General features: G+C 40.7%; 1 protein-coding gene across 4 annotated transcripts in view; it reads left to right on the top strand.

Moving 5' to 3' along the window:
• wdr11 (WD repeat domain 11) overlaps positions 1-19,708 on the top strand; it is an 85,772-nt gene that overhangs the window by 42,924 nt on the left and 23,140 nt on the right. The window contains exons 21-29 of one of the 4 annotated variants that reach the window (XM_054798463.1): positions 179-241; positions 426-491; positions 2,065-2,254; positions 5,552-5,647; positions 7,319-7,484; positions 7,810-7,907; positions 9,638-9,783; positions 10,129-10,208; positions 11,466-19,400. In XM_054798463.1, coding sequence (XP_054654438.1) covers positions 179-241; positions 426-491; positions 2,065-2,254; positions 5,552-5,647; positions 7,319-7,484; positions 7,810-7,907; positions 9,638-9,783; positions 10,129-10,208; positions 11,466-11,665 — 1,105 coding nt within the window. In that variant the 3' untranslated portion in view covers positions 11,666-19,400. Of the gene's footprint in view, positions 1-178; positions 242-425; positions 492-2,064; positions 2,255-5,551; positions 5,648-7,318; positions 7,485-7,809; positions 7,908-9,637; positions 9,784-10,128; positions 10,209-10,829; positions 19,402-19,708 lie in introns of those variants that run through there. The other 3 variants (XM_054798462.1, XM_054798465.1, XM_054798464.1) reach the window with 3 other exon arrangements.

Raw genomic sequence — 19,708 nt, forward strand, 5'->3', positions numbered from 1 at the left:
TTGTTTTTAGTTACACGAAGTATGAGTGTGGTGCTGCTTTCACATACAGAGCTGGTGTTGAAGTCCTATGAACAAAGTAAATATACAGTCTACTGTAGTCTGCTGACTCAGCATATTCATTAGACTACTTTATATAGACTACAGCAGCTGTTTGACTAAGTTTGACTGCTTATTTTAGTGACTACAATGAGAAAGATGAGATAAAAGGCCTGATCCAGGAGCAACTCAATTCTTTGTCAAAGTAAGTTTTTACATTGCTCTGTCTTGGACAAGTGAATACCTAGATTATTTGATTTAGATTACTTTATGAATGTCATAAAGCAAGTGGCAATAATCACATTGATGATAGTTAATGGTGATATGTCTCATAAAATTGGGCCTGCCAAGGCTATATTGTGATTGTGTGTGTCTGACCGTCTCCTCAGTGATATGAAGAGTGTGCTGCAGGACCCAGAGCTCAGCTTGCTGCAGCGCTGCCTCCTGGTCTCACGGTGAGTTGCTGTCAGTCTGCATCATGCTCTATTCTTGAGGCTTTGGTGGTACTGGATTCTAAAACATTAATACAGTAACATGTACACATGGAGTGCTGAAATACAGCACACTCGTCCCTCCCCACATCACGGTTTGAATTTCGCGGCTTCACATTATCACAGTTTTTCAAACATATACTAATGTATAAATCATGCTGTTTTGTGGTTAAATGTGGCCTATTATTAGTTTAAAAAATATGCATATTTAAACAAATTGTACCTTTTGTTTGCCTAGATTAAGCATTTTCATGCCAAATCAAATAAAATACAAATATAAGCCATTGAAAGGATAGTTCAGATTTTTTGACATGAAGTTGTATGACATCCCCATCAGTAGTGTAGTACATCAATAGCGACTTACCCCCCACTTGGTCCCCTAAGTCCAATTCTGGTTGGATTTCGGTGATGAAGAATATAGTTCCAGATAGTCGCTGGGGTTACACAAGTAAGGAGTTTGGCTTCTCAAAACAATATGCGTTCAAAAGAGTAATACATTTGCATCACAAAAATGCCTCCTCGAAAAAATCAGACATCACAAATTGCTCGGAGTTTGTGTTTGTCTCCCACCATATCCCTACGCACTGTTGCCTGTCCATTCTTGTGTATGTGACGAAGACGCTCACATCTTCTTCCTCGACGGAGTGCCGCAGCCATCTTGTTTACTGTACGTGTGTGTTCCACAGCGGAAGACAAGGCGAGATACAGTTTTTCCACATAGATCATTTCAAAAGTACAAGATTTTCATACATTTCATGAATAAAAATGAATTGCTTTGCCACAAAAGAAACAAAAACGTTTTCCACAGGTCACAAACTAGATGAGACTGTATCGACAGCGCCTCTGGTGTTTGCAGCCAAGTGATGTACTCCATTTTGCCTCAGTTGCATCAAGTGGAGACTCATCACCAATCCATTTCACACAATCAACATAATTCTTCTTAATCAGTTAATCAAATAATCAAGTATTATGCCCATGCCTAGTCATAAGAGCAGGCCAATTATTCACTTAAATCTGCCAAAATGCATTTTGTCTGATTGCACAGCACTGTATCGCCGAGAATCATCACATGACAGCAGGTGTCAGCAACTCTTGCTCTCATCGCTGCTCCTGCTCTAATTTTCAGCGCATCTGGAACAATTTCTACATCCCATCTCCCATGTTAGGGTCACAATTTACTTGGTGAGAAAGAAGGAAACTTTTAGTGTTGCAAATAATGCTTTCATGGAGTTCATGAATGTGTAATCTCTCTGCATCTGGCCATCGTAAATTGTCATGCCATTGTTAATGTGGCTCGGTAACCTAGCAACAACTGTGTGTCAGTGCCGATATGCTAAAGGAGGATAAAAAACACACACACACACACACACACACACACACACAAGGATGTGGTTGGTGAAGGTGGCGGGCAGATTGCTCAGAGGAAAAAAAAATTGTGGGCTGCAAGATGCAAGAAGTGTGGTCATTAGACAGCTACAACTACAAAGAGAACACAGCATGTTGATTCAGACTGATGCCATGTTGTGGCCAACCGCAGGCTGTTTGGGGACGAGTCTGACCTTCACTTTTGGGCAGTGGCTTCACACTACCTCCAGGCATTTGCCCAGGCTCGGCAGCTCAGTGTGGCCACAGCGGAGGGTCAGGTTCAAAGTGAATTAGCCCAGCAGTCTCCTCAGAATCACCTAGACATCTGCCACGACGTGCTGTGTGAGAGCTCCTATTTCCAGGTCAGTGAAAAGAGTGAAGAATGTCCTTTTTTTTATTTTACCTTAGATCAACATAATCAGTAAATGTCCTCAAGTAAAACATTGAGCAAACAATAGCAGCCCCTCAGTGCCAACACTATTATGTTGGCCAAGTTTAGCATTCCATTATAATTACTATTCAATATCTCACTGGTTTGACTTAATTGTGAATTGCAAACAGTCCACGTGATCATTTATTTTTGTGCACGTAGATAAGGTGTAGACATTTATCCTTGACCACTTGTAAGCATATACATATGGTAAATGTTAGGGGTGTAACGGTACATGTATTTGTGCTCAGATTTTTGGTGCTGCTGCCTTTCGTGCACATGGAACAGGTTTGATTCGTAGACAGGGCCCCTTTGGAGATGTCTAGTGTGAGATAAATGGGAGGGTTGCATCAGGAAGGGCATCCGACATAAAAACTAAACCAAATCAAACATGTGATTGACTCGCTATGGCAACTCCTGATGGGAAAAATACAAAAACAAATAAATACAAATTAGAGAATTTTATTCATGGAATTACCTACCTGTAGTTTGCTGTTTTGTGTAATTCCTTCGAAACATCATTAAAGCAGTTTACACAAAGGTTACGCAGTTTTAGGTTTTTCATTTTGTTCCTTTACTACCGAAAATGAACCGAACCATAACCTTAAAAGCGAGGTATATACCGAACTTTCATTATGGCGTACCGCTGTGTCATCAAATGAGGTATATGAGCTTTAGCAACAATTCTCCCTTTACAAAGATAGAAAAAGCATTTTGTTAAACTGGTTTGGCTACATAACAAGGTCAAAGCCCATGGATCTTATGAGATCCAAACTATTTGCTTTTTCTGTGGTTTATTTTTCCACATACACACCCTGAGACCCAACTCCAGATGGTCTTTTCCCTGAAACTGATGGGCACTGACTTGGCAGCATGACTGATAGTATGCCGAAAGGCCAGGGGCTGTTTGGACACAGCAGGTGGCACCTGTGGATGCAAAAACAAACATTTGAAAGTGGGCTACACTTGCATATATGGCACTTCTTTACAAACATTTCTTACAAGCACATCTCATTTTGATCAAATGCGATCCATCGGGTTGTCACCTGGGTAAACATAGATCTCAGGATGCAATTAATCTCACACAGGGATTTCCTTTTATTCACCTTACTAATTTTTATAAGCACTAACTTCATTGAGGGACAAGAAACTATTCTCGCATGAGTCTAGCCCACTCCTGTTTGCCTTTGTAGCTCTTTTTTCCATTGCCTAAATCAGCGGTCGGCAACCTTTAGCTTCAAAAGAGCCATTTTGCCTCTTCTTCCAGTAAGAAGTCACACGCTAGCAGTTGTAGCTCAGTTTGGAGCCTTCATCCACTTCTTGAAAGGATGTTTGCTCTGCTCAACCTTCTGTAGTAATTCTGAAATCTCTCCCTTACGTTCATCTGCAGTTTTTTTGGGTTTTTTTTTTTTTTCAGAAAAGCTGAGTGCTTGTTTTGAAAATGTCTTTCAATGTTACATTTTCTGTTGTTTGCTAATTTCCCGCCACATATCAAGCACATGGGTGGGTAAGCCAGCATCATTGGCAGTGAAGGCAAAGGAATATATCCATTCAGAATGAAACTCTAATTTTTTCCAATATTTTTTTTTTTAGGGATGTATTCATGGTTATGGATAGATTACCGCGGAGGTAGCACACTGCCAAGATGTCTTTTTCGTGTCTCACTGACTGACCCCTTCCCCCTTCCCTTGCTCTTCCAATCAGCAGTCAGAACGCAGTGTAGATGCATTCACGGACTAGCACTGAATCGAATATTTCAAACTCTTTGCGAAAACACACATTTCCTCTACTTTGGTGTAAAAAAAATAAAATTAAAAAAATCACAGAGCTCTGCGTGGAAGTCAATCGCTGAAGAACCGCATGCGGCTCCGGAGCAGCGGGTTGCCGACCACGGGCCTGTATCAATGTTTCTTGCTCTTGACAGACCTGCAAAACTTTATGAACAATACATTGGCTCATCTTTTTGTAGTTATTTCAGAGGAGCTTGAGAAAAAGTTCTTTCAAAAGATGCCAATTTGGTCCTGGTTGGCATAGCAGCCACACTGCCCATGGTTTTTATGTTGCTAAACTGAATAAAATTAAAAGGATTTAACATGTTTTGGCTTTAGCTGTTGTGATGCTCAGCCTTAAACTCTGGCAGACTGAAATAACCACTTTTTTGGGGGGAAAAATAATTGTTATACTTCAGAGGAATAAAGCAAGCTGCGGGCGATAGCATTTGACTTTACCTTACATATAAAAGGAGTAGATAGAACAACACCAAAATGCATCCCCATTTTGTGAAACCAAGATTAACAAATTAAGAGAAATAGCTTTTAGGTGGCACCGAAACATTGGAATGTAATTTGACTTTCTAATTTCAGTGAGGAAAGCTCTTGTGTAAAATCACCACTGTAACCATCTTAGCTTTATTTTTTTTAAGGATTATGCACCATTTTGTTTTAATGAATGTTGTGCCCCCTCTTAATGAGAAATGACAAATGGAAGAGTTTTGTAGAACTACCCAGACAGTCTGTAGCTGCGTTTGGCTCGTGCTGTCATAAAACAGCCTCAGTGGCAGCCTGGCTGTAATTACTAATATCTAAGGCTAAGACAGCAAGTACACAGCTCAGAAGCTTCTAAACACATTTGATGTACGCCCTCGGGTGTGACTCAGTAAAGAATCGAGCATAACTACATGCAGAAAAATAAAGCTTCTGTGTCTGATATACAGTAGATACACCAGTTTCCATAGAGCCGTACACACACGCACATTTTTTTGTGTCTACGCTGTCACCCCCTTCTATTTTTCTTTGAGTTGTCACATAAACATATAATGAGCTTTCCGACTTTGAAACATCTCTCTGTGTTTTCATGTTTTACACAAAAAATATCCAAGACACATGCTCTACTATAACAAGGAATACTGCACCATTTTAAACACTAGAAACTCCTGAATATTTTAAAGCTTTTTTTTTTTTAATGAACCTGAAATGATCTGTGTTCTTTATTTATTCAGTATCTGTATAATTGTCTTTGGTCTTTTATTTTTGCTCTTCTTAATTATGGTTAATGTCTTTGTAACAGGTTCAACCACTCAGCCACTCCCAATTACCCATTAAAAATGTTTTCTTTTTTTTGTCTTTAAGTCTTTTTTTAAAGTTATTTCTGTTCTTTAAGGCTCATTAGGAAGTAGCAAGCAAGAAGAGATACTGTAACTTATCTCTTTGTCTCCTTTACTGCTGCTCAGAAATTCCAGTTGGATCGCGTTCACCTGCAAGAGGTGAAGCGCTCCAGTTATGAGCATACTAAGAAATGTGCTGACCAGCTTCTCCTGCTAGGCCAGGTAAGTACTACACCACCACAAAAACATTACTGTTGTCTCATACACCCGGTTACAGTTTGGTCAAGTATTTTGAAAAAGTATTTTTGCCTCTGTACACCACCACAGTGGATTTGAAAAAATAATAAAAAACAATGCAGTACCTCCTATTTTCAAGGGCTCAGAAGTATTTGGACAATTGACTAACAAGAGGTCAGATGCAGTCCATTCCCTTCTTACTTCAACACAAACAAAGCATAGAAAAAAGTGGTTAGTTGCTATCAAGTTTCGAGTCTGCATTTGTTAGCTGTTTAAGTGCAAGTGCTTATATGATTCCCAAGATGTTGTTGCAATTGAAGGAGGTCATCATCCATCTATCCAGTTTCTATACCACTTGTTCTCAGGAGGGTCACCGGTAAGCTGGAGCCTATCCCAGCTGACTTCGGGCACGAGGCAGTGTACACAATGTACTGGTCCCCAGCCAATCACAGGGCATGTATAAACAAATAAGCATTCACACTCACATTCATGTCTTTGGACAATTTAGGGTCCTAATCTAACCTCAATTTCATTGGGCTGAAAAAAAACAAAATGCATCTATGAGAGAGAGAGAGAGAGAGAGAGAAGAGTGGTTATGGGTTTTACTATTACGGTTATTCTACATTGTCCAAATAAATGATCAACAAAACCAATGTGGTGGTGTATAGAGGCAAAATTATGAAAGCACATACAGTTGTCCCTCGCTACATCGCGCTTTGAACATTGCTCCCTTGCTCTGTAGTGTTTTTTAACAAATGTAATAATTAACAAATGATCACTGTTTTTGTCTCTTGTGTCAATTCAGAGGTCCCGTAGCCTGTGCAGAAGCCGTGCGCAATATAATGCAAACAAAGCTAGCAGTATTGTCAGAGTGTATGTCTATGTATGGCAGATTCATGTTCGACTGGCTGTCCTGAATATCAATCAAGTGACAAACGTTGTAGTGAGGCTGATGTCCATATTTCTTTTAATGGCATGCGATCGATTACGTTCGGGACTCTACAACAAGGAACTTTCCCAATGCTAACAGTGAGTTATTTTATTATTGCTTATCATGTCTACTAAATTTGGTAATAGGAGTATAAAGGTGTCTATAGGGGTGTTATTTAATCTAGCCTGCAGGGTATAAAATGTTTCTAGACCTACCTAACCAACCTAAACAGGTTTTTTTATGCTGCAACTACGAAAACATTCCATTTATTAATATCGAATCTCGGTCGGGTCTGGGACCAGTTAACCACAATAAACGAGGGATGACTGTATTGTGTAACTCAACTATTCATACTGCCATATAGGATACATCTGCAGTGTGGACCAAATGAAGCAAGATAGAGGATAACTGCTCCCTCATTCCTCTCTAGTATCTCAGCACACAGGGATTGTAGTCAGCCTCCCAATGTCACTGTTCTTGTTCTAATCACAGGCTGCAATCAGCAGGCTGTGTATTGGGTGTGTCGTCTCTCATGACAAAGGCAGAGGTCATTCAGCTCTGGCCCTAGCATAGCCTTCATCTCCACCAGATGCAACGTGTGATAATAGCTATAATTTCTCTCTCTAGTTTGTAGTTCAAGGCTCCCTGCCTTTTAGAGGCTCCAGCCATAGCTCGGGTAATACCTCAGACATTACCTTGTAGTGTATTTTTGGTTTTGCTTTCAGACGGACCGCGCTGTTCAATTGCTGCTGGAGACGAGTGCAGACAATCCCAGCTACTACTGTGACTCACTCAAGGCCTGTTTGGTGACCACCATCACCTCCTCCGGTCCATCCCAATCCACCATTAAACTTGTCGCCACTAACATGATTGCCAATGGCAAGCTAGCAGGTATATTTTACCTCATAGCAACCTTTTGTACTTTGCAAGCAGAGGTCAGTGTCTGTTCTCTTGAATGCAATATAGCTTTAATTAAATCAGAAAAACTCTAAGCCTGTAATTGAAGGAATTTGATTTTAATCTATTTATTACAGGAGTGGTGTCTCACTCACCCACTCACATAGACCAGCCACATGTTTAGAAATTCAATTTTGGATGTCATCCAAGTGGTGCATCTAGAGTGCGACAGATTTACAACGTTGAAAGAAAGTGATGAGGGCAGTCATCATTTGTCGTCTCATAAAGAACTTTTCAACCCGCCCTTTTGTTTCACCAGAGGGGGTGCAGCTGCTGTGTTTGATTGACAAGGCTGCAGATGCCTGCCGCTACTTGCAGACCTATGGGGAGTGGAATCGTGCTGCCTGGCTGGCTAAGGTAACTCGGAAGAACAATGTCCAGTTAGATGGCATGCGGTAGTTAGATGGTGTGCATCTGTGACGTGCGGTGAGGTTCATAGCTGGTGAGGCACTGACTCCTTGGGGTTTTTTTTATGTTACTACAGGTTGCTTATTAGGAGGATAACAAGGAAGAGAAGACAATAATTCACTTAGGAAAAACAGTTCAAATACTTTCCTGTCCCATTTATTTATTTATTCTTACCTTCTATTTGTATGAAGTACACGTACCCTATAATGGAGAAGTAGTCAAATTCATTTATCATTCAGTAACGCATTAAATATTTTTAATGCATTGACTTGTTGCTCTCCAGCTGCTGCTGCTGCTGTCAACAACAACAACAACAAAAAAACGCTTCCGTTTTCTCTCTATGGGGCACGCACCATGGTCCACCTCAGTGCACACATGCAGAGAGTAGGCAGGGCGTGTGCACTAGAACAAAAGGAGACGCTTGTGGCAGCCTCATTTTAAGTTTCTGCCCTGTACTTGAACAGGAAATGTGCAAAATTCAGTGTTTTTTAGTGGTGAAAATGCAAAAGAAACAGAATATTACAGAAAATTCATTTATGACACAGTTCAATGTGGAGGGGCGGCATGGCTCAGGTGGTAAAGTGATTGTTTCCCAACCTGAAGGTTGTTGGTTCAATCCTCTGTCCTCCCATAATCATGCCGCAGTGTCCTTGGGCAAGATACTGAACCTGCTGATGCTGATGTGTTATCTAATTGACACTAACAGTGTCAAAGCGCTTTGACTGCCTTGGAGGTGGAATATACAAGTAAAAGACCATTTACCATATCTACATTTATACAAGAATTGGTAATAGTAGCTAAATAACTATGATACTATGGTACTTAGTTTAATGCCAGTATAATATACGAATGAACGACTGTGCACCTGATAGATGCAGGTGAAATGAGTCCTCATGCTCCGTAAAGCGGACATTGAATGGAAATTATATATCATAACTGCAGTTTTTATGACCATATCTAACTGGCCTCAATATTAGGTACACTTGTTCAATTTGTATTGTATCAGAAATAATAAAAAATAAAGCTAATATTGTTATAATGGTGACATTATAACAATATATTTGTATTTGTACTTTATTTATCCCACAGCAGGGAAATTCACTTGTTACAGCAGCAAGCAAGATACGCAAGTAAAGAATACAGTGTAAAGAATACATAGTGACTACAACATGGTTCAGGTGGTCAGTATGTATTCTTTACACTGTATTCTTCAATATATGTACATATAGTGACCTAGGTTAGATTGTTGGGGTACTTTTGCATTACAATTGTCTAAAGAGGCTATGATATTGCTGTGGTAAGCAGTTTTGCACCCAAAGGTACCCTACAGATTTCCAGAAAATATTTTAGACGGGTGGTACATGGGCCAGGAAGAACACATTAAAATTTTGTTGCACAGGCATCTTTCCGTAGGGCAGGCAGGGCACCTTCCCACCATGTTAACTTGTCAGTGAATAATGCATGAATGTTAATGACCAAATTCATGCATATGCAGGAAGTGGGTATCTGTGAATGAGTATAATTTTGTGCTGACCCAAATTGGGATTGTTTGACCTTTATCACAAGCTCTGTACTTAATACCCAGCCATGTTTGGCATGATGTGAGCTGCCCTGTTTGTCACAATGCTGTGCCGCTGCAGCAGGTCGATTGATTGCCCGCCACGTGGCTGTTTTGTTAGGTACGCCTCAGCCCAGCAGAGAGTTCAGATGTGCTGAAGCGATGGGCGGAGCATCTGTGCTCCCCTCAGGTCAATCAGAAGTCCAAAGCCATCCTGGTGCTGCTTTCCTTGGGCTGCTTTTACAAAGTAGGGGAGATGCTGCACAGGTAAGATGGGCTTTATTATGATTTTTGCCTACAGATCCACCATTAGCACAAGTTTCACTCCACGTTCTTGCTCCCTATTTTTTCATTTCATCATTTTAATTTCACTTAAGTCTTTATTTTGGCCACATGTCTTATTGTATGCCATGGGGCTCCTCAGTATTGATCTGTTTTCTTGGTATCCCCATCCTTTTTTATGGCATCTTATGTTCTGAATTGCATTCAGGAGGCATTAGGACATCAACGGTGATGTATGCTATAGGGTCGCTAACATCAAAGCAGGCACAGTGCTGTGTTCTGACAATTGCCGGTGTCTTTCTTCTCCCCTCTCTCCCTCCTCGTGGCCAGCATGAGACATTTCGACTGCGCCGCCCTCTTTATCGAAGCCTGTCTAAAATACGGGGTCATGGAGGCCAATGACTCGTCTAATATCCTTTTGGAAAACCCATTACGCTGCGGCAAGGACTCGAGCTGTAGCTCTTGAGGTCACACTTGGGCTTTCTTTGTGATAGGCATGTGCTTGTCAGAGAGCTCTTTGGTTTCTCAATTGTTGAGTCTTGTCTCAAAGCTCTGCAGACACCATTAGTTCTACATAAAAACACCTGTCTGTCAACGGAACCCCAAAATATATTTTCAACAAATATGCGTCAGTTATTATTGTCTATACAGTGGACCCCTGTATATTTGTGATTCGGCATTTGTGACACCACATATTCGCGGGTTTTTTTTTTTTTGTTTGTTTTTTTTTAATACGTTAGTTATTGGAAAACCCGGTCATTTGTGCTTTGTCTTTCCAAAATTAGGCAGCTTTTTGGCAGAACCCCCCATCTCATTCACCCTAAGTCCGTAATAATTTATATATACAAAGCATAAGCATCAAGTATACCGCATGCAATACAACATAGGTGTAAGATGGCCGCGGCCTGTGTGACTGTGGCAACACTAGTATTGACAGTCAACTTTGTTACAGTCTGGCCTCAAAACTTGCACTGAGGGAAACACACGTTAATACTGTATATGATTGTAAGTCACTACTGGAATTACGACAGGCAAGCGGTGTGGAATATGTAGATGCAGCTTGGAGAAACCCCTGCATCATCTTGGAATGTTAGCCTGGATGACCAAGCGGCTTGTGGAGCCACGTACCACCGCTAGCCTCTTTAGAGGGCGTTGAAGGTGGCACCACAGGAGACGGAAAGGTTTCCTGACTCCCATTTCCACCTCTCATTGTCATTTATTAGTGGTGAGTACCGCACATTCTGCAATTTAAAATGTGTTTAATGAGTGTGTGAGCCATATTATAGGACTCAGAGTCTCAAGGGATCTACTGTATTGTCAATGTATTTTGTTTAGCTTGTTGATTTGATTGAAGAAGCAAATTGACATCTCTGACCAGACAAAAAGACATAAAGCATGTGTAGAGGAGATTTCCTCTTTTTGTAATACTTGTGGTTAGGAAATAACACTATGTGCTGACTTCCATCAAATTCTGCTGCATCTTAGTTTTTAGAAATACAGTACATACATACAGACTGGAGACAGAGGTAAATTTTAATTCATTTAATTTTACAGTATAATGTGAGAAATCTCTAAGGCAGAAAATGCATTTTTGCATTGTTTCCCAAATCAGTGGACCTCAAATGTGATTGTGACCCATCAAGTTTTCCTTGACCTGGTATTTCCACATAAACTCATCGAGGCTGCGTTTTTGGACTACGCGCGGCTGCTGCGCTCGCTTGGCCTACGAGAGGGAGCGGCTCTGTGGGCATCGCGGGCCGGCACCGCGGGGGAGCAGCTGATGGAAGAGCTGTTCAAGGGGGAGGGAGGAGGGCAACAGGTCGTGCTTGATGATGACGACGAAGGCAAGCTGGCGACTGACGCATGAAGATGAATGGATTAAGTACTGAAAATAAGGCTCGTCAATGGAACTGCGCTAATCTACAATACATCATAAGAAGACAAAAGAGAGATAAAGAGTCTCCATTTTGTCATTTATCAGTTGTTTTGGACTACCTGCATTTGTGGCTGGAGCGTTTTTGACATTTTGTAATGTTTTTTTTTTGTAATGGTGCAACCATGGTGTTTGTGGGCAGCTGTGTTTGCATGTAGCTGCCTTTTAAAGAATATATTTTATTCTCCCAACAAGTCAAGTAAGGCACATTGTTGTTCATGGTGATGTCTGACTCTCACTCTTTCAATATGGTGGTTTCGAGTTATTGCGTGTGCCAGTGTTAACTAATTGCTGTTCTTCCACTGTGATGAAATGTGGGAGTGAGCTGAACCCTCCAACGATTCCATGTTGAGTACGCACTGCCTTGATGAAAGGTTACTATCACTGCTCATTCCATCAAAATATTGCACTTTTTGATTTCACCTAAACAAGAATTATAATTTGCAAGACCATTCCAGTAGCTGAGAGCCTTAGTATTGCTCTGCAGAGATTTTAAATTAAGTGACTGCATTTGCATAATGTATTCCTATTTGACACTTGCATATACAGTCAAGCCCGAAATGATTCATAAACTGGTCAGATTTGAGTTAAATTGAGTTTTCATTGCTTTGTTTGCTGAAACTTTTATCTTCTAGCTGGAAATGTATTACTGTTGAGATGATTTAAAAAATCAGGGCGGTCCAAACGTTTTTCAACTTGCATACAGAAAAATCTAAGAATGCAGGAAACCAGCCCACATCACAGCTTTGCAATACACAAAACATGCATTAGTGTTTGTTAGTGTATTAATTTTCACTTTCGACCTGTCAACTTATTTTTTTTCTTATAACCTTTTTTTTTTTTTTTCCAGAGTGGCTCTACTCCTTTTTCGAAATTCTCTACTTTAGGCTGGGTTTACTTTTAGAATATGATGAGGGCAACAAATGGCCCCTGGACCGGACTTTAGCCTCCCCTGCTCTTGGTTATCCTTGAGGTTACAATCAGGATACTTAGTGGTGAGTACCAATACATTTTTAAATGTATGGGTTCAAAAATGTTGACTATTTGTCGTTCATACCGCTAAAACAAATTCATCCACCTTTTTTGTATCACTCTTACAGCATCTCCAGGTAATGATACCAAATAATTTGCCAAATAAAAGTCACTTTTAACTGAGATTTGACCAAGGTAAGAATCATTTTGTGCTTAACTGTGGATTCTCATGCAGACCACAAGGCCATACTTGATTAGTATGTAAATGAGGTGTAATGTTTAAAATTAAACGTTTCAGTTGGCTTGCAAGGATGCTTAGTATAATTGTGTCGCTCTCTTGCGTGCGTATTATTAACAGCATGAGCTGTCCATGTCTTGGATGGGTTGCTTTCACACACGCTTCACGTAAGGGGTGTAGCTTGTTGCCATATCTCCTCTGCGCTTCTCGATATGTTCATCAAACTCATCTCTATGACAATGCAATGACATTTGTGTGTATAGCCACCTTGTGATGTGTCAACCTGGCCTGACTTGAGACAGGAACGTCTTTCATGGGACCTTTAGTGTGTTATTGTGTTTCATAAACACGTCAGTGCTGTTCCCTCCTGTGTAACCAAACAGTGTGAATATGGCAAACGAGGCCCATGTTGTTACAGAACTACCTGTTCCTGTGCATCCATTTCATAAAGTCCCACTTGTACGTGGAGGAGCTGACAACACCACAGATACATATATTATCTTGTTGCCGCGAATGATGTCATGCAGTATTGTAATGGAATATACATGCACAGTACTAATTCCTGAAAGTTTGGCTCTGGTTTGATACGGTGCTTTTGTTAGAAAACTAGTGCTGTTCAAATGAAGGCCTGTAGCAAGAGATCGATGAAAAGCCTTATACAGCCTTTTATTGCAATCAATTATTGTAAACACACAAAAAGCCTTTTTTTCAGTTGTCTATCAATGGTTACACAGTGATGCTTTACAGTAAGCTTATATCTACAATTTAAAATATACAATAGACGTATACGGTGGCAATAAAGTGAGTGTTTAGATTTTTGTAGTTGTCATTACTGTACTTGCAAGTGTTAACACGGGGAGGCACTCCAACTTCTCAAACGGAGTGAGTGCAATCTGCAGTTCTTTTATTTCTTTCAGCTCAGGTAGAATGGAAAAGTCCAGCCATTCATAAACAAGTCTTAAAATGAATCAGTTGAAGCACAAACTGCTTCCGCAATTCATCACTTCTCCCTCTGCTTCAAATGAGTGCCAACAGCTGGCCAGGTTGAACCGTTTTTTCCTCTTTTCTTTAGCCTCTCATTTATTTATTCACTCAACAACGTGCATTCTGTTCTTTGTTTCTCAGAGCCCAAAGAGAATAAAAGCGGTGCGAAAGAGAAGGCCACACAAATGATCTGATTGTGTTTTCTTTAAATCAGACTCATGAATAACTACCGGAGAGCTGATCCAGCCGCTACAACCTGGTCATCAGTATGCAGGGTCTCACATAGCATTTCTATTCTCCCCTTGAACGTTCTGCCTACCACCCAGCTAGCTGTCCCTGGGGGCAGCTTCCAAGCAAATTCTGTGACTTCTATCTTTCACGCTGCATGTGCTGCAGCTCGTCCATCTTAAGGGAATAGGTGTCATGCCAAACTTGCCAAAAGGCTCGTTTCCATCAATGACTCTTCTCAAATGAGTCAATGCTATGTTAGAGTGATATTGTACAAGAAATCAATCGATGTGTTTGGTTTCTGAACTGGCAAGAAGCACTCATGCACATAGCGACAGCCACTATTTCACACTACAAACAGTATCAAAATGTCAATGTGGAAATAATGCACATTGTAATTTGATTCACACAGGAGCTGTGCAATGCCTCCTTTCAAAAGGATTAACTTTCATTTTCATTATCAGACAGGTATTGATCACCGAAAACCAGGGCACTAGGCCCAGCCATGCGATACTCAAATGATACTCGAAGCTTCCTCAAAGATGCCTTATAATTTTGATGTATTTAAAGTAGGACTCCTCTGTATGGATCATAAATTATGTTACAAAATACCATCTATACCCAAAGACACAAATTCCAAAGAACGCTCAAAAAGCGGCACAAAAAGAATTCCAAAAACAGAACGACACAGGAACCTGAGGTCAAATTCTTGTTAAGTTTAGGAAATGTCACCAATCATTTTGGGAAACATGTGGCCTCTAGAGTCACAAGAACTTGGGAATTTGAACCGCTGTTGTGCGTGACGTCCCCAATTTTACAAGGCTTCAACTCTGCAAGTGTCGGAGGATTGATTTTGTGCAAATGTTTTTGCTTTTTCACTTAGTTTAATCGCCCAATGAAAACCTGAATATTTGAATCACTTTCTTAAAAAAAAAAAAAAGCAAATGTCCCGAGAAAACCGGTACAGTAGAAGTGATGTATAATTGCACGGCATTATGTATTATGTTCCTACAGCGGAACCTCCAAAGCTGAACACAAGTCCAAGTTGTTTAAATTTTCCACAAAAAAAAACTATTACATATAAAGTCAAATGAATAACTGTACTGCTCCAAATATAAGATGGTATTTTGCCACTTAAAAGCAGTCTGCCGCAGCCTGTAGATTTGTACTGCACATGTACACCAACAGGTGGCGCCAAACAACTTCAGAAAAGCAGCCACAGCCCAAAGGCGCACTCAAAAAAGCAGTTGTTGATAATTTTAAGATAATGGTGCTCAATGAAGCAGACTCATCAAACTGGCGAGCAGCTAAGAAATCCTTTCTTATTGCAATTTTGAAAAAGAGAGGACGGCTCTTATTCACGCTTGTCTTAGGTTCCCATTAATGCAGGTTGTTTATTAGTGGTAATTGGCAGTGGTGTAAAAATGTGTCATACCAATAACTGTTTGTAATACAGTGGAACCTCCAGACTGTGCTCTGGGTGACTTCCAGGTTCTCATTTTAAAACACATTTTCCATGACATATGATGTAAAGTGGATTCTTCCTGGCGGCGTTACACTGTTGCCTTCATAAAGTTGTAACATTTAAGTAGTTCTGCAAGTATAAAGAGTAAGTTTAAAGTTAACCACTGTGGAACATAAAAAAGGTAACACTACGACTATCCGTGCAGACACCCGATTGACAAGGAATGGATTCTGCTTTTCTTTAAGCAACATGCTATTTATATTAGTATCTGCTTGCTTGAATAGATTTGTGTATGGAATTGATCGTTATGGTAATCAATCCTAGCATATTATTCATATTGTACCAAAAAGCCAGACGTTTCCCTATGTCACAATAACGGCCGCTTCTATGGTTATCATTAGGGGTGGATATTCGTTTTAGACGAGTAGCCGTTACGGATAATGCATTTTTGCCGAGTACGAGCATGAAACGAGTACAGCTCATCATTATCCATAATCGTGATGAAGGAAAATCCTCATTGGGTAACTACATAGGTATTCACTCTTCATGCTCTGTGAGCGGCCATCCCTCCCTAGACAGACTTGCTTGGCGTCACATTAATGCCAAAATTGGCGCGCATAAAACCTTACTCGGCGCGCTCATGATGTCTGAATTTGCTGCTTCCTGCGCGAATGCTCGCTCAATGTTCGCTAGGAGCGCCCGAAGTAGCGCTCAGTGCTGATTAGCGGTTTGTATGATATTACATTACGTAGGTGGTGCATTTGACGAGACAGCGCTGTAAACCGCTCGTGTTGTGTCAGTCACTGCCTGTTTCTTTTTTTTTTTTCGTCAGCTTGCTTTTAATTTGACTGGTGATGTAAAGTCAGTTGGAAAACGTTGCTTGTAGTACTGAACGCGGTGCTTTTGAGAAAAATACAGTGAACAAGGCCCTGTTTGCCATCACTCAATCTTTGCACGATTCACCAACTTCACACAGATCATTACAAAACTTAAAAAAAAAAAAAAAACGTCATAAAAAAGTCAGTGGTTCTTCCACGTTTATGATCAAAAACGTAATTTGAATCTGAATTTTGAGGCTGTTCTGTAAATAGTTTTCAAATACACAATAAATATAGCAACTTCTGATCAATCCATGTCAATATCAGACTTAAAATAACGTACTGATTTAAGCCCCCACTCATTTCTGCTTAAGCAATGGCCTCTTCCGGTTTATTCCACGCCCATACTCTGTACTCGCTCATCCCTAGTTATCATCATAAACCATCAAAACAAACCAAAAAATCCTTTAGCTGCTCACGGAGCTGAAGTCTCACGTGACATGCATAACAGTTGTTCTAACCACCAAGACTTTTGGCGCATAGTTTTCTGGTACATTTTGGACTTTTGTGTCGACTGTTTTGGTTCTCTTGAATCCCAGTGTGATGTAATACATGACAATCTGTCATTTGATATGCAGGTGTAGCTCATGTTGTGGCCAGTGAGTGTATTAAGCAAGGCTTTAGGTGAAGCATCATGTGAAGAAAATGCATGAGCAGCGGGTCGTTCAGTTCCCATGAGTGTATTCTGGTGCTGACAGATAGCTTTAAGACCATAAAAGGTGGGCAGGTGTCGGCTTGCGTACTGAAAGCCTCCACGCTGAGGGTTACCACTGAGCTCATTCCTCATTTTCTTTGGAGCATTTGAAGTGGGGGGCACCTGATAGTGAAATACTGTCTGACCTGCTGACTGTATTTATGAGTTTATTATTATTTATGAGTTTATTATTTATTATTGGTCTGTTTTGACTGTATTTTGTACATGTTTTTTTGCTAATATGTGGCGGTCTTCCCTCGCCTTTTTGTATGTTTTGTATCATCACGCAGAGAAGCTGATATACTCGAGTGTCACACGATTCCTGTCATCACCTCTCATCACCCGAAAATTTGGTTAATTCTGCTGCAGAAGGAAGTAGCTAGCAGGTCTGATCTCATCTGATGTCGGCTGACCTCAAGTGATTTCCTTCCCTCCTTTCAGGCTTATTGCTTTAACTCCCTGATCCTCTTCATATTGCTCTCTCAAAGCAGGCCCAGGGTCCCTACTATGGGCGTGCCAGATGATGTTTTCGTTAAAAGGTATTTAGCCCCTCAGCTTTATCTGATTCCATTTAGATGGATGCCAGCAGACCGTGGCTTCACCTCACCGCAACACCACACTGCTCTGATTTAAGGGAGCCGTGTGAGAGAAGAGGGACGAAGTCTAGACTATGACTGCATAGGGGCACAACAGGAACTCCGGAACATTAGCACTCCATGGCTTATCGACTTAAAGTAATGAGTCGAGCACAGCATAATCTTTTTAAAAGATCGCGTTATCTCTACAACTGTTTAGTGGCGTGCACGAGTGCACTGCAGTGTTCATGAAAAAGAAGAAAACAATGGAATCAATAGATGCTTTGTGGCACAAGCGTGCCGCATACCGCCAATTACTACTGTGCGAGTTATTGATCGCTCCACTACCTTGTACAAGAGATATGCTGCTCATCTAATGACAAATTCATTGATACACTCAACAGACCACTGTGTTGGTGATTTATTCCTCTTTTCTCCATTAACAAGCCGAGATCTCGGCAGGAGTCCTTTAAATAACTAATTATATCTTCTCAAGGGACAATACTATAGAAATGAAACTTGGATCTATATATAGTAGTCAGTGTACAGCATGGAAGGCAGTATATGCTTCTTGTCCTCTGAAATGTCCACTAATGGCTGTGTGTTGACTCATTTACTCTCTTTAAATGGTTGAACATGTCCAAATTGTGTCCAAAATGTCAGTATTGACTGTGCACTATTGTTGTCTAGCACTGCCTTAACCCTCTTAGGTGTGGAATTCACCTGAGTTGCGCAGGTTGTTATTGGAATCCTCCTCCACTCCTCCATGGTGACATCACCGAGTTGGTGGCTGTTAGACACCTTCCTTCCACCTGAGGATGCCCCACAGGTGCTCAATTGGGTTCAGGTGTGGAGACATAAAAGGTCACTCCATCACCTCTCCCAGAAAGGCACTTGTCATCTTGGATGTGTATTTGTGCTCTTTATCATGTTGGAAAACGGTCATGCAGCCCAGTTTCCCAAGGGAGGGAATCATGCGCTGCTTCAGTGCCACAGTACATGTTGGAATTCATGCTTCTCGTTGCCAGCAGCACTCATGGAGCCCAAGACCATGATGCTACCACCATGGTTGACTGTAGGCAAGACACACTCATCTTGGTACTCCCTTGTGTTGCCAACTATTTAGACAAGAATGGCAGCTATACAAAATGTACACTGACTACTCTAAAGTATATCCAACATAGTTTGCGACATACTGTGTATGGTGTTGGCTTCATATTAGAGAGTATTATATAAGATGTGTAGCCTAACCCACAGTTGATTTATTATTAGATAAATCTGTGTCTCCCGATACTTTAATCCATAGCGTATTGCAGAGGTGTCACCAGGTTTTAAGGACAGGGGAGGCTTGGCCCCCAGAAGATACACAGCATGTGAGCAAGCCTAAAGCACATAATTCATAAACTACTGTAGCTAACAAAGACTTGAGAAATCATTTATTATTATTTCAGTCTCTTTTTTTAACAGATTTGCACACTAACAGTGTGGTTACAGCATAAATAAAGAAAAAGGGAAAAAACACACACATATTGTTCCAGTGCTGTATTAGGGAGCCTACATGTAATGTAAGCAAAACTGTATTGGAAAAAAAACACACAAAGCCAAGTAAAACCATTTTTATATAACGTGGCGACAATTGCGAGTTTAGAAAGTAAATATTCATCACTGCTGCAGTGATGAATATTTACTTTCTTTTGAAAACGTTCTTATCGCCATTCTTGTTTGTCTCATGCTGCTCAAGGCAGCTTGATTTGCTTCAAAGGTACACACATGCTGCAGGTACAGTGCAAGCAGGGTGGCAGGGAAAACGTGGACTGGCTTTTCAGAGATGTGGGTGTTGGTTGTATGAACAAGTGGAATAGATTGGATAGCGACACTCTGATGTGGAGGGAAACTGACAGATGTATAATAACATTTAAGTGAAGAACAGATGATATGATTTT

Source organism: Dunckerocampus dactyliophorus, chromosome 14 (genome assembly GCF_027744805.1).
Source record: "Dunckerocampus dactyliophorus isolate RoL2022-P2 chromosome 14, RoL_Ddac_1.1, whole genome shotgun sequence".
Taxonomy (NCBI): Eukaryota; Metazoa; Chordata; class Actinopteri; order Syngnathiformes; family Syngnathidae; genus Dunckerocampus; species Dunckerocampus dactyliophorus.